At 42.2% G+C, this 15,358-nt stretch overlaps 2 protein-coding genes across 2 annotated transcripts in view; one reads left to right on the forward strand and one right to left on the reverse strand.

Annotated features, from left to right (window-relative positions):
• LOC132805838 (glutaminase liver isoform, mitochondrial-like) overlaps nucleotides 1-6,010 on the forward strand; it is a 62,460-nt gene extending 56,450 nt beyond the window's left edge. The window contains exons 16-18 of the mRNA XM_060821142.1: nucleotides 1,443-1,519; nucleotides 2,943-3,006; nucleotides 4,971-6,010. Coding sequence (XP_060677125.1) covers nucleotides 1,443-1,519; nucleotides 2,943-3,006; nucleotides 4,971-5,157 — 328 coding nt within the window. The 3' untranslated portion in view covers nucleotides 5,158-6,010. The remainder of the gene's footprint in view (nucleotides 1-1,442; nucleotides 1,520-2,942; nucleotides 3,007-4,970) is intronic.
• Nucleotides 6,011-7,232: 1,222 nt separating this feature from the next.
• Nucleotides 7,233-15,358, reverse strand: part of LOC132805837 (signal transducer and activator of transcription 1-like) — a 70,110-nt gene continuing 61,984 nt past the window's right edge. The window contains exons 22-23 of the mRNA XM_060821141.1: nucleotides 10,874-10,941; nucleotides 7,233-8,541 (exon numbers count right to left, since the gene is read on the reverse strand). Coding sequence (XP_060677124.1) covers nucleotides 8,492-8,541; nucleotides 10,874-10,941 — 118 coding nt within the window. The 3' untranslated portion in view covers nucleotides 7,233-8,491. The remainder of the gene's footprint in view (nucleotides 8,542-10,873; nucleotides 10,942-15,358) is intronic.

Consider the following 15,358-nt stretch of genomic DNA (forward strand, 5'->3'; position numbering starts at 1 on the left):
TACTGCTGAGGATGTCGAAGGCTCTGGTCAGACTGCATTTGGAATATTGTGAGCTGTTTTGGGCCCCGTATTTAAGGATGAATGTTGTAGGGGGGAGTCCAATGGGGATTTGCAAGAATATTCCTGGGGATGAAGACCTTGTCAGATGAGGAGCAGTTGAGGACTTTGGGTCTGCATTTGATAGAGGATAACAGGATGAGGGGAGGATGTCATTGACATTTTACAGAATACAGGTGGCCTGGAGAATGTGGATGTGGAGAAAATGTTTCCATTCAGGAGAGACTGGGACCAGTGGGGCACAGCCTCCAAGTGAAGGGACAACCCTTTAGAACGGAGAGGAGAAGGGTGGGGAACCTGTGGAACTCATTGCCACAGAAGGTTGTTGAGGCCAAGTCATTCGGTGTCTTTAAGACAGAGATAGATAGGCTCTTGATTAATAAGATGGATCAGGAGCTACAGGGAGAAGGCAGGAGAATGAGGTTGAGAAATGCATCAGCCATGATCGAATGGTAGAGTGGACTCAAAGGGCTGAATGGCCTAATTCTGCTCCTATATTTTATACATACATGTTTATCTGCCTTTCCTCTGCTCAGTGGAAGTGCTCGGCTTGGATGGGCTGGAGAGGGGAAGGTAGTTCCTGACCTGCACTCAGTTGCACTGGTGCGTAGAAGTGCTGTGATCAGGACCACAGCCACAGAGCTCATTTCATTGCCCAGAATGGAAAATCCACCAGGCCGTATGACAATTGGGCCGAAGGTGAATTTCAGTCCTGTGTCTCAGAAAAACACTTTCATGCTGGCATCTTTTGTTTGCATTCTACATTACTCTCTCTTTTGGCTGCTCCATCCCGTTGGCCATTCAATTTGCAGTCAATATAGCAGGAGAATCTGGAGTTGTGCACTCAGCTGGCACAAGCTTGATGGGATGGGATGGACCAATTGTGTGTCTGTCAGAGATTATATTACAGGCCTGAGGCCTTGCCAAACAGGAGCCCTCCTGGATCCACAATCTGACCAAGATGAAAGGTAAACAGGCTGGCATTTACATCTGTTCAAATGTTATCAGGGCTCAAAATCGGCATGTGAAACAGAGGCCTGTTTCCATATTCTCCTTCTCTCCTTTTATCAGGAAATGCCTGATTTCAGCTCAGCCTTACTGTTCAACAGCACAAGCTAGATGTAAATAGTGCAAGCAAACTACTGCCTCACTGCTTCCATTTGCTGTGTCCCACCACAAGTACATAATGTTTATGTTATATTTAAAGTCACCATTGCATTGAATTTCATTGTAAAATCAAAATTACATTAGTGCCTTTAATGTAGCAAAATGTTCCGAGCAGTTTGAATGGAGCATTATTAATAAAATCATTTTGAAACCAAGCCAAATTGGGGCAGAGGTGTTTGAGACCAGTGTGTATTCTGACAGTGTGCTCACTTTTCCAGATTTGCACTCTCTGCCATGGATATGGAACAGAAAGACTATGATTCACGTACACCGCTGCACATAGCTGCAGCTGAAGGTATGGATGAGGTTGTTGACTACTAAATTAGCAGCATGCCCTCCAATTTTCACTCCATTTAGTATCTCTTTCTCCTCTCAGACTGAACACACTCTGGTGTCTGGAGGCAACCAGCTTGAATTCTACCAATTCCACATTGTAGCCATCCACTGGAAAGGGCATGAGAACCACACCACCCAGCTAGTTTTCCCTCTACTGCTCCTCTGTTCATGAAAGTGAAAACACCTAGCTCATGTCCAGCCTATTCATTGATGCTCAGTAGCAGCAGTGTGTACCATCTTCTAGATGGACTGCAGAAATTCACCAAGTCTCCTTAAACAGCTCCTTCCAAACCCACAACCACATCCACCTAGAAGGACAAGGGCAGCAGATACATGGGAACACCATCAGCTGCAAGTTCCCTCTAAGCCACTCACCATCCTGACTTGGGGTATATCACTGTTCCTTTAGTGTTGCAGGGTCAAAATCCTTCAACTAGTGGTTCAAGAAGGTAGCTCACCACTACCTTCTCAAAGACAGTTAGGGATAGACGATAAATGCTGGTTTAGCCAATGACTCCTACACGCTGTGAATGAAGGCACAACCACCAAGGAAATACTTCACTGGGATGTGCAAGAGACCAGAATTGAAGGTCAAAGGAGGCTACAAAGTAATGAAGGATGAGGTTATGGAGAGGTTTGAAAACAAAGATAAGGATTTTAAAATTATTGTTGAATCAGTTGCCAGTGAACGTTAGGAAAACAGGGATGAGGGTCAGTAAGATTTAGAGTGACTTACAAAATAGGCACCAGAGTTTTGGATGAGTGTGAGCTTTACATCGGGTGGAATGGAAAGTGAGCCAGGCCCTCCTGATGAAGGGCTTATGCCCGAAACGTCGAATTTCCTATTCCTTTGATGCTGCCTGACCTGCTGCGCTTTTCCAGCAAGACATTTTCAGCTCTGATCTCCAGCATCTGCAGACCTCACTTTCTCCACCAGCTGGAATAGTCTAGTGGCAACATTGGTATGGATGAGGATTTTGGCAGGGTTGAAGTAAGAGTAGGGAGGTGGTATGAAATATTCAGCAAACATCCTACTTAACCTATCAACAGGGGGGAAAAAAGCTTTCACATCATCAGTGTTCCACAGAAGAACATCTTCAACTGAACCAGTGAAACATTGCTTCCCACATCAGTTATCCTATGGTATTGGAGTAAGACCATCAGTTTAGTGCAACTGCCAAATTTGGAGTTGTTTTCTGCTCCAAGTCCCGACCAATTAGCCATTTTAATTGGTGGAAACTGAGCTCCATTCATAATTGTGATGAGACATTCATATCATAGGTTCGAACCCAAGTGAAACAGTAGGATGTGACCCACAATATATCTATTCCCAGACTCATTGCTATTGCTTTAACACACAAATGTTTATTAATTTTATGTAGGTCACGTGGAAGTGGTCAGTTTTCTTCTCGATGGCTGTCGTGTAAACCCCTTTTGCAAGGACAGGTAAGTGAAAAATCGCAGAAGCTGAAGATATATAAATGAAGTTTAGATAATTCTTGCTCTTCAGTTCAGTTTCAACATGATTTTTTTCCACTCCAACTTTGACCAGTCTAACCTGGAGATGGATATTAGTGTTCTTCCAGTGTAATGAAATATATCATATTTCGAGCTTGGCTTTCAAACTAGTGGCAAATGGGTGTTGGTTACTTTTGTGAAGGGGTTAAAAGGAAAGGCCAGAGACTCCTTTCTGGAACCCTGGCTTCATCCACTATGTGTCAGAGAGCACATGACTGCAAGCCCTCTGGAGCATTAATGGAAGATTGTTTGGTTTATACTATGGGGTTTATGACAGGCAGAGTAAACTTTGAAAGGCTTAACTTGCTTTTGGTTTAGAATAAACAAAAATTGATCTTAGCTTAGAAAATGTGTTGCTGGTTAAAGCACAGCAGGTTAGGCAGCATCTCAGGAATAGGGAATTCGACGTTTCGAGCATAAGCCCTTCATCAGGAACGAGAGAGAGTAGCCAAGTAGGCTAAGATAAAAGGTAGGGAGGGGGGACTTGGGGGAGGGGCTATGGAGGTGGGATAAGTGGAAGGAGGTCAAGGTGAGGGTGATAGGCCGGAGTGGGGTGGGAGCGGAGAGGTCAGTAAGGAGATTGCAGGTTAGGAGGGCGGTGCTGAGTTGAGGGAACCGACTGAGACAAGGTGGGGGGAGGGGAAATGAGGAAACTGGAGAAATCTGAATTCATACCTTGTGGTTGGAGGGTTCCCAGGCGGAAGATGAGGCGCTCCTCCTCCAGCCGTCGTGTTGTTATGTTGACCTCATTTTTTACTTAGCTTAGAAAAACCCAGCAATCAAAAGCTTTTTGGTCAGTTTTGGAGGAAATTAAAAATTTGAGGAGACCAGACTGAACTGGGGTTAGAAGCAAATATTGTTACTCACTTAAAAAGGAGCATAAGACAGTTTAGGGAAAACAATTACTTTTGTGTAAAAGTGTAGCTTGTAAAGCTCCTGACCAGGGGTGTATGGTTAAAATTCAACTGCAGATTATTAAAAGACTGACAAAATCTCAATCATTCTGTTTTGAGAGTATTCATGTAAGAAGATCTCAGAGTTCAGAAAACTGGAGAGAAGCAGTCAAGTCAAACCTGAAAATTTGATATAGCAGGATAATATCTCTAGATCTGAAACACTTTAACATGTTGGGAAAATAGATGGAACTGTAAGATCTTTCAACTTATGTTCTAATTTAGATAGCTTGGTTTATTATTTTTCTTTTACAATAAAATAGCAGTTCATTACATAAAAGAGAATTTACAGCCCAGGTTTAATTCTGAGATGTGATTTGTCCAGTAGTAATATCAGCTGGGTTCTGTTTTGTATAATCTTGGAATAGATTTAGAGTCTTTTGCTCATGATCTAGAAATGGAGTGTAGCAGGACTTTTCCTGAAAGCACTACAATCATTCATATTGCTAGAACTTAATCTGATGAAAGATGCAAATTTTGGTTACATGCTGCTGCAGTGCAGGTCTGGTATCCTTCCCATTACTGTGACGTAGTTGCACATGTTGGACCACCTTAAGTGAGAAACTCAAACGGTGGTTAGTACTGCTGCCTCACAGCGCCAGGGACCCAACTTGGGCAACTAGCTGTCTGGAGTTTGCACATTCTCCCCGGGTCTGCGTGGGTTTTCTACCACAGTCCAAAGATGTACAGGTCAAGTGAATTGGCTGTGCTAAATTGCCCAGAGTATTAGGTCAGGGGTAAATGTAGGGGAAGGGGTCTGGTTGTGGTACTCTGTGGAGGATAGGTGTGGACTTGTTGGGCTAAAGGGCCTGTTTCCATACTGTAGGGAATCTAATCTAATCATCCAATCTTAAAATTAACATCCATGGAGATGACAACAGTAAAAAAAAATTGTAATCTATAAATTTTGTCTTCAATTATTCTTTTACATATCCACAGATGGGGTAATACTCCACTTGATGATGCAATTCACTTCAACCATCACCACATTGCAAAACTGCTAAGGAACTACCAGCTGTCTTACTGCCTACCAGAGACAGCAGAGAGCAACTGTGAGAATACATCTGATGAAAATACAGGGGAGAGTGGTGAAAATCCACCAACCTCTTTTGTCACAAAAGTCTGAATACCAGTCCTTTTCATGTGTTGCCTGTGATGTAGATGTCTAGTTAATGCAAACAGCTGTATCTGCCAGAATGTACAATAGAACTATTTGTCTTACAGCAAAGTCAAAAATCAATATTCACACCTATAAAATCACCACAACCTTTGGTCAGGTGGCTAACTACCAGAAATTACCACTGAATAATTCAAAGCAAGAGGTCACCAGCATTTTGCTCCCCATATTTTAGGGAAGGATATACCTGCATTGGAGGCAGTAGAAAGAGATAGGACAACACTTTCATTCCAAGGACCAACGATGAAAGGCAATTTAATTGAAAGAAAGAAGATTCTACAAAAAAAGGGTTGACATAAATAGTTTTCACTGGTCAGGAGATCTGAGACATAGTAGGGGCACGGTCTCAGGATAAGGGGCCAATAAATCCAGGACTAAGAGTAGAAATTACATTATAATAGAGTTGAGATTCTTTTGAATTTTGTATTGCAATGGGTTTTGGATGCTTCATCATTGAATATATCCAAGGCAGGGATAGATATTTTTGGGATCTCAATGAATTCAGGTATATCGGGAGCAGGTGGGTGAGTAATATTAAAATCAAATCTAGGCAGCCCAAGAGCCATATGGTCTACTCCTGCTCCTATTTAGTGTCTGAATGATAGAAGAAGATGGAAGCAAGATTTTTAAAAGACTATACCTCCCTGGCGATGACTTTTACTTTTCTCTTGGGGGAGATTGCCATGTAATTATATAGCAGTTACTATATTGTGTATGGTAAAAACAATGACTGCAGATGCTGGAAACCAGATTCTGGATTAGTGGTGCTGGAAGAGCACAGCAGTTCAGGCAGCATCCGAGGAGCAGTAAAAAAAATAAAAAAATTTTTTTTAAAAATCAATGTTTCAGGCAAAAGCCCTTCATCAGGAGTACCTGATGAAGGGCTTTTGCCCGAAACGTCAATTCTACTGCTCCTCGGATGCTGCCTGAACTGCTGTGCTCTTCCAGCACCACTAATCCAGAAACTACATTGTGTATAACAAGCTTGAAACGGTGTTCTCTCAAACATGACCATCTGAGACTATTTGGTGTTGCTACCAACAGAGAAAATGGGTTATTTGCTCACTGCATCAAGGACAGTTAATGTTTGAACTGGATAACAAGCTTTGGTAGAATGATAGTTGTCAATGCAGTAATGTTGTACTTATATATTATGGATTATGATGACCATCCCTTTGGCAACTGAAGGAATGTCTGCACATTTGAGTTGGAAGTGTCACTGTGTAACTGAAATAAACTCTGACTAATGCTCAGAGTTCTAGATTGCTATTTATTTTGTTGTGATGAAATAAAAATACAATTACTGTACAATGATAATTGTTGTTCCAAATCATTAGATTTGTAATTAATTAGGCAAATATTGCAGCTTAAATCATAAAATAAAGTGATCATTTTACTCCTGTAGAGTGTTTTAGATTAAGCTAATATTTAGAACACTCGAGAAGCAAACTTGGAGACACTAAAGATGAGCCATTGAAAACAGAACAAGTTCCTCAATTTTTATGGAAAGCAACAGGCCAGCGTTGAATGTTGGAGGAGTGTAGAAAGATTAATGTTCTGGAGTTTTACTTTATCTGCCATTCCAGGACCAAGGAGTGTTTATACAGAACTTTCTTTTTGGTGATCAAAAGGGTGCATAGAAAACATGAAAGAGTAGATTGCAATATCCCCATCAGTAATTAGTCTACTCAGGATATGAGCATTTGAAATACCTGAGCAATTATTTAAGGGGCATTTTCATCTTCTTGGTGGTCCAGACATGTAGATGACACCTAAATAACTGGTATTTGTAAGATTAAGTTCTACACTTCTGAAAAAAAATCCTCTATTCCCAAGATGCATTTCCATCATGAGGACCACTTTTGTGAGGGCATAATGATACAGTGAGCCTCAGTCTGTACCAAACAGTTGAGCACTCTGCAAAATTTGGTTATATAATAAAAAAGCTAAAATACGGTACCGGATGGTCTACTTTCCAAACCCCAGGAAGAAAAAAATTAATTGGAATAAAAGTTCCATACAAGTTGTTTTACATTATTTATTGATCAAAGAATGAAAATTACACAAACAGCGATAAACTGATCAGACAAACTTAACCAAAAGGAAAAACAACACAAACCAATGGCATTATTTTTGATCCTGTGGAAATAAAATATAGGTAGAGCCTGGTCTCAGTCAGTTAACAGAACATACATACCAAGAGGAGCTGAGAGATATCTGCAGAAAGCCTGGCTTGTTCCAAGTTGCTGAAAACTCAGACATTTTGCACGCAGAAACTTTCTATATCAACCTGTTCAAAACATTTTAATACACACCTCTGGAGCAGGTGAGAACTTGAACCTGGACACTACCACTGTACCACAAGAGCCACCCTCCGTCCCCAACCCCAACATTTTGCATGAACAGTAGCGGCTTTAACTCTATAGTTTTAACGACTAGTTCTCCAGTATTTGGAGGGAAAAAAGAAACAGTCCTGAATGTTATTCCTCCCACCATTCCTTCCCAGATGAATCATGTAAAGACTACTCATGGAAGGTTAGCAAAATATTAACTATAATGGGAATTTGCATCTGCAATGAGCCTGAATCATCATGTTTACTGTCACTTTGACTTGTACTATATATATTGCAGATAAGTGCAAAGCTAAGAGTTTACCCTAAAAATTCTTAGTTTCAAACATATTCTACAGCTACAAGAATATTTTGCAAAGTAGAAGAAAGCATAAGGTTAATCAGCAAATTGATGACTTGTGATCCTACAAGGGCCATTTAATGATACAGGCGGGGGAAGAGAAGCAACAATCGTGAGGTTAGTGTTGTTTTTGGGTGCGGGGTTGGGGGAGGAGTGTGAGGGAAAAACATTCGTGGCCTGGCCTCTTCCTGTCTCAGCAGAATAATGTTTTACATGAATTTATATGCTACACCACCTCCAACATGCGGATAGCATGGACCATAACACCGTTTTCTCCTGGTCAGTTAAGCAGAAAACAAGATTCATTGGGGCAACACTGCTTCAGAAAACAACAACATTCACATTTCTCCTTTAATTTCTGACATAAATTGGAATGGAAATGAGATGGTTCACTGATACTCTTCCAAGCTCATGTCACATGTACCATCAGTGTTGGCTTGTTTTTACGCACTCACAAGATTGCATTTTAGCAACATAACAGGTTTGCTGTTTACAGTGACAGCTCAATCTCAGAATTGAAAACATTGTGAAAGATAATCCTATGAAGTGTACAGAGTTAAGATGATGGAACGAAGTCCACATTCTAGAAATTTCACCATTTGTTCTGAATCATCGAATCAGATTCCAGAAATTCCATTAAATCTGTAGGGGAGAAACAAAATTAGAGTGAAGTGAGAATATGATGGATTGGAAAGGGTCTTCACTGTCAAATTGTTATAGAGCTATCATTCTTAAGTGTTCACAAGCACAGACCGGGGGCTATCGCATTGCGAGAGACTGGCAAAATGGAAGAAAGTAGTAACATGGCATGTACAGAGGAACCTCGATTATCCGAATGAGATGGGCGGGCACTATTTTGTTCAGATAATCAATTTTACCTTAAACAAGGGAAGCCATACTGATCTAACACTGTGCTCTACTAGGGAATTTGTTTAAATCTATAATTTTAATGAGTCTGCTATTTAAACAAACTAATCTTGCATTCTGCAAATTACAGGTTTAACCCTTACCATCACATAAATACTGTAGAGGAAATCCCAGCACTAACAAGGTCCCGAACAGCTTCTATGATCACAAGAGCATTTGTCAGGTTGTAGGAACTCAGTCTCACAATAGAAAGACAGAAACATAAATGCCTCACGCATGGGTTTACTTTCATGGCCTTCTTTTTCCATGAGCAGCCCGGTAAAGTGACAGGAAAACTGTAAAACACCTACTTTTGCAAAGGGCTGGGTAACTAACCCTTACCTAAAAGAAATCCAGTTGCTGATGCTTGAGCTGCTTATGTTTCTTTGTTTTTTCCAGTGTTTGTACATCTTCAGTCCACGTAAATCAAATACACTTACCTCTTTGATGTAACATTTTTGCAGGACCTTGAGATCTTGTTCAGATAATCCAAAATTCGGTTAATCAAATGCCAGATAATAGAGGTTCCTCTGTACATTATATATTACTACCCGAGTGTACATTTAATGAGGTGTATTTAAACTATTCTGCGAGTAACAAGCCCGGTTCTGTATCACTGCCTCCACTCCCTCTCAACACCTTAAGGCTGAAAAGAAGAGACATTATAGAATACTCTTATATTTCAGCCTTTCAGTCATCAAGTGTTAGCTTCATATGCAAGAGTGGAATGAAAACCAGTGAAACATGTAACTTGTGAAAGACAGCAGAGAGAGACAAGATGGAGAATCTACCTTGCAGCTCTTTCCTAAGAACACTGTCCAACTTCACAGATTCTGGAGGAATATATACTACATGTCATCAACATGGCAATAGTGGTTCCCCCAATTCAAGATCATACAAAAAAAAGCTCCTGATCAGTTGAAAAGTGGCATGAGACCTCAACTAGAGTTTAGTTCATAAGATAAGAATTAGGCCATTCGGCCCATCGAGTCTGCTCCGCCATTCGATCAGGGCTGATATGTTCCTCACCCACAATTCCCTGCCTTCTCTCCATATCCCTTCAACCCATCACCAAATTAAAATCGGTCTAACTCCTCCTTAAATTTACTTACTGTCCCAGCATCCATGGAACTTTGGGATAGTGAATTCCACAGATTCACAACCCACTAGGAGAAGTAGTTTCTTCTCAACTCGGTTTTAAATTTGCTACCCCCTTATCTGAAGGCTATGGCCACAAAAGGAAGCATCTGCTCCACATCTATTTTATTCATACTTTTTATCATCTTGAATATCTCAATTTGATCTCCCTTCATTCTTCTAAATGCCAGAAAGTACAGGTTCAATCTCTCTTCATCAGACAAAGCCCCTCCTCTCTGGGATCAATCTAGTGAGCCTCCTCTGAACTGCCTCCAATGCCACGGCATCTTTCCTCAAATCAGGGCACCAAAACTGGGCACAATACTTTGTAAAGTTGCAACAACTCCTTTATATTCTATTCCTCTAGCTGTAAAAGTCAACATTCCATTTGCTTTCTGCACCAGAGCACCCCGAAGTCTCTCCCTGTTTAGATAATAAGTCACCTTTCCATTTTTTTCCGACCCAAATATACAACCTCACATTTATCTCGGTTAAACTCCATTTGCCACATTTTGGCCCACTCTCTTAACGGATCTATATCCATTTGTAAGGTTCTTATTTCCTCATTGCAATTTAACCCAAAACTGTTATCAGAACACACATCAGATATAACTGATGTGCAATGTTGTCATGTTGAGGTGTGAAAAGAAGCATGTAGTAATACAAGATTGTAACCTTAAAATTAGTTTAAAACAAAGCAATGGTCTCCCATGAAAACTGGATTCATTCTCCTGCCCCAAAGCGCCTTGATGGGGAGGGGCACAATAATTTCCTCAATGAAAATTACCAAAAACATGAGGCAAGAACAAAAGAAGAACGAACTAGAGCAGGCACAGTCACAGAACAACAAATTACATGGTCTTAACACAAACCGAAACAAGATGGTGACAGTTTGGCAAGACAAACATTTCCAAGTAAATAATAACGTTACCTGATAATTGAATGTTATCCAGCTGACAATCATTCATGATCTCGTCACTGGGAAGATCAGAAGACCGTCTGCAGAGGGGTGGGGGTGGGGGGCAGGAGAAACACAGCAGCAGAAAAGGAGAGAAACCTCAAAAATCCAGAATACATTTTCTTCACAATTTAATGCAGCAGTTTTACATCCATCCCAATACAACAGAAGGAAACGTGAAAGACCACCTTCACTCCTTCTGCAGCATTGTGGCCAACAGTCAGAAAGTGATGGGTTGAAATCCCAATCAGGGAATCAAGCAAAAAAGATCTAGGCTGACACATTGGAGCAACATTCAGTGTGCTGCCTCAGAGGTTTCATCCTCATGGGGCAAGTGTGCCAAAGATGAAGCTCTGCAATTCCCAGAGTCATCACAAAAGTTAAAGATTTATAGAAGTACACAAAACCAGTTTTCCCTCCACCCCCCACCAATTTCTCTGTCTTTCGGACCCAGGTTTGCAGAAAGCATGGACCACATTGTAATTCCTGTTAAGTACAGCAATGTTTGCAAGTAAATAGATGAACAATTATGAATCAAAATACAAGTCTGCTGGTTAAAATTGTAACCTCATTATGAAACTCCCCCTACACACACACACACAGAAAACGTGTGTCAGGTAGTGGGAAAGACTGGACAGGCAGTTCAATGGTCACTGTCCAAAAGGGTTCGCTGAAATGATCCTCTTTTGCTCATCAGGACTTCCTGTTCCTCAACCTACCTTCCCCAGGCTCACAGGAGGTAAAAAGCAACTTAGAAAGTCTCTGATTTATTGTTAAGGGCCACAGCTTACAGAAACTGAGAAGGGAAATAAACTGGCTTTCATCAGGCTGGATGTGTTATACTGTGGAGAAAGGACAGGATCTCCCTTTCCAGAGGTCTGATGGCTTCTAGTGCCAATATTCACAGCCACAAGCTGTTGAGCTACCTAGGAACCAATCACATAGACTTGCTGCCTGCCAACAACTTTGTCATCAACAACAGGTCCCCATTCCCCAGAGCAATCAGCTACTTTTTGCTGGCCAAGTTTCCATTTGTACACATACCCAGCTTGTCTGTAATTAGATTTCCCCCACTGCTTGAATAAACATCTGTGTAAATAGTGCTTCAGTAACTCACTTCTCATTTTAAAAAAGTGCAGCAATCCTTTCCACAACTGTTTGGTTTTAAACCAGTCTTTTCCCATTTTAGTCCGCAATCAAAAATACAGAAAAATAGAGGAATGAAATGGATAGGCTAGTTCAATTTGTTCTGATGAATGTTGAAAATTTTAAATGGTGTATTTTTTTTTAAAAGAAGGATTCAAAGTTGTTCTGACATCCTGGCTGACGTTCATTCCTTCACAGAGCCATGAAGACAGCCAAGGACCAGTACCAATCCAAACTAGAGACACAAACAGACACCCAGTGACTATGGCAAGGACTGAATGGCATCACGTAAAAAGAGAGAGTGCAAGATAGCAAACGATGACACATCCCTCCCAGATTATCTCAATGCCTTCGCTTTGAGCAGAATTTCGGCGGAGGGGTAACACCTATTCTGACAGGTCCTGACTAACTTATCCCAACAGTCCCTGAATCAGAGGTCAGATCAGTTTTCCTTCATGTGAATCCAAGGAAAGCGATGGGACCAGACCAAGTACCAGGCCGTGCACTCCAAGCATGCGCAGATCAACTGGCAGAGGTCTTCTCAGACATCTTCAACCCCTCCCTGCAGCAGGCCACTGTCCCGGCCTGTTCCAAGAGGGCCATCATCATCCCTGTGCCTAAGGCAGCTCATGCAGCATGTCTCAATGACTATCGCCCAGTGGCCATGAAGTGCTTTGAAAGGCTGGTCATGGCGATAATTAACCCCAGCCTCCCCACTACTCCTGACCCACTCCAATTTGCCTATCTGACCAACAGATCCATGTCGGATGCCATATCACTTCCCTTCACTCCTCCCTCAGACATCTTGACACCAAGAACAGCTACATAAGAATCCTACTCATTGACTGCAGTTCAGCCTTCAACATTATTATCTCCTCGAGACTGGTTACTAAACTTAGTGATCTCAGACTCAGCCTCATTCTCTGCAACTGGATCCTCAGTTTCCTGACCCACAGGCCACAATCAGTGAAGATTGGGGATAATATTTCATCATCACTAACACTCAACACTGGAGCCCCCCGGGGTGCGTACTCAGCCCCCTATTGTACTCGATGTATATCCATGACTGCATCACCAAATACCAGGTGAATGCCATTTACAAGTTCACTGATGACACCACCATAGTTGGTCGAATCTCAGATGGCGATGAGACAGACTACAGTTGGGAGGTGGAAGATCTGGAAAAATGGTGCATTGAGAACAACCCAGCTCTCAATACCAGCAAAACCAAGGAACTCATTACGGACTTTTAGCAGGATGTTATTCATACCCCTCCCCTCTCCTACACTTTAACAGCACAGAGGTGGAACGAGTGGAGAGTGTCAAGCTCCTGAGAGTGGTCATCCACAACAAGCTTTCTTGGACTCTCCATGTGCACGCACTGGTTACAAAGGCCCAACAACGTCTCTTCTTCCTCAGGCAGCTGAGGAAATTTGGCATGACCAAGGTTTGAGAGAAGATTTGTAGCTCGGGTGCTCGTTGTTGTGGTTCTGTTCGCCGAGCTGGGAATTTGTATTGCAAACGTTTCGTCCCCTGTCTAGGTGACATCCTCAGTGCTTGGGAGCCTCCTGTGAAGCGCTTCTGTGATCTTTCCTCCGGCATTTGTAGTGGTCTGTATCTGCCGCTTCCGGTTGTCAGTTCCAGCTATCCGCTACAGTGGTCGGTATATTGGGTCCAGGTCGATGTGCTTATTGATTGAATCTGTGGATGAGTGCCATGCCTCTAGGAATTCCCTGGCTGTTCTCTGTTTGGCTTGTCCTATAATAGTAGTGTTGTCCCAGTCGAATTCATGTTGCTTGTCATCTGCATGTGTGGCTACTAAGGATAGCTGGTCATGTCACTTCATGGCTAGTTGGTGTTCATGGATGCGGGTCGTTAGCTGTCTTCCTGTTTGTCCTATGTAGTGTTTTGTGCAGTCCTTGCATGGGATTTTGTACACTACATTGGTTTTGCTCATGCTGGGTATCGGGTCCTTCGTTCTGGTGAGTTGTTGTCTGAGAGTGGCTGTTGGTTTGTGTGCTGTTATGAGTCCTAGTGGTTGCAGTAGTCTGGCTGTCAGTTCAGAAATGCTCTTGATGTATGGTAGTGTGGCTAGTCCTTTGGGTTGTGGCATGCCCTCATTCCGTTGTCTTTCCCTTAGGCATCTGTTGATGAAATTGCGTGGGTATCCGTTTTTGGCGAATACATTGTATAGGTATTCTTCTTCCTCTTTTTGCAGTTCTGGTGTACTGCAGTGTGTTGTGGCCCTTTTGAACAGTGTCTTGATGCAACTTCTTTTGTGTATGTTGGGGTGGTTGCTTTCGTAGTTTAGGACTTGGTCTGTGTGTGTGGCTTTCCTGTATACCTTTGTGGTGAATTCTCTGTACCGTCACGTCTAGAATTGGGAGTTGGTTGTCCTTTTCTTCCTCTCTAGTGAATCGGATTCCTGTGAGTGTGGCGTTGATGATCTGGTGTGTGTTCTCTATTTCTGTGTTTTTAATGATTACAAAGGTGTCATCCACATATCTGACCCAGAGTTTGGGTTGAATTTGCAGCACAACAATTTGCCATGACGGTGAATACCCTTGCCAATTTTTATACATGCGCCATCGAGAGCATTCTGTCAGGATGTATCACTACCTGGTGTGGCAACTGTACCATTCAAGATCGGAGACGGTTACAGAGAGTGGTGAACCCGGCCCGGACAATCACAAAGGCCACCCTCCCATCTATAGAATCCATCTACCAGGCCCACTGTCAAGGAAAGACCGCCAGCATTCTCAAAGATCCATCCCACTCTGGCAATGTTTTTCTACAACCTCTACCATCGGGGAGAAGGTACAGAAGCCTGAACACACGCACCAACCGGTTTCGAAACAGCTTCTACCTGACTGTTGTTAGAATACTGAATGGACTCACAAACTCTTCATATTCGCCTGTACCTGTGTTTTGGTTTTGCTGTTTCCCTATTATTTACTATCGATGCTACTTAACTCTGTGATTTGCCTGTATTGCTCGCAAGACAAAGCTCTCCACTGTGCCTTGGTACACGTGACAACAAATTCGAGTCAATTCAATTCAATTCCTCAACTTGCAGCATTTATAAAGAGAGATTACTTGGCCACCTCCTTGCTGGCTCTGGGAGAGCATTGTATGCGAAATGGCTACGGCTGTGACTGCCTTTTGAACGAACTCATTGCAGGCAAAATGTTTTGGGATAATTCTGAGACACAATCAGGGATAGCAAATATGCAACTTCCCAACTTCAATGACATGACAGTGATTGAAGTGATAGGTGAGATAGCATTAAGCTCTACAGGCTTCCAGCTGACA

The sequence above is a fragment of the Hemiscyllium ocellatum genome, chromosome X (assembly GCF_020745735.1).
Source record: "Hemiscyllium ocellatum isolate sHemOce1 chromosome X, sHemOce1.pat.X.cur, whole genome shotgun sequence".
Lineage (NCBI taxonomy): Eukaryota > Metazoa > Chordata > Chondrichthyes > Orectolobiformes > Hemiscylliidae > Hemiscyllium > Hemiscyllium ocellatum.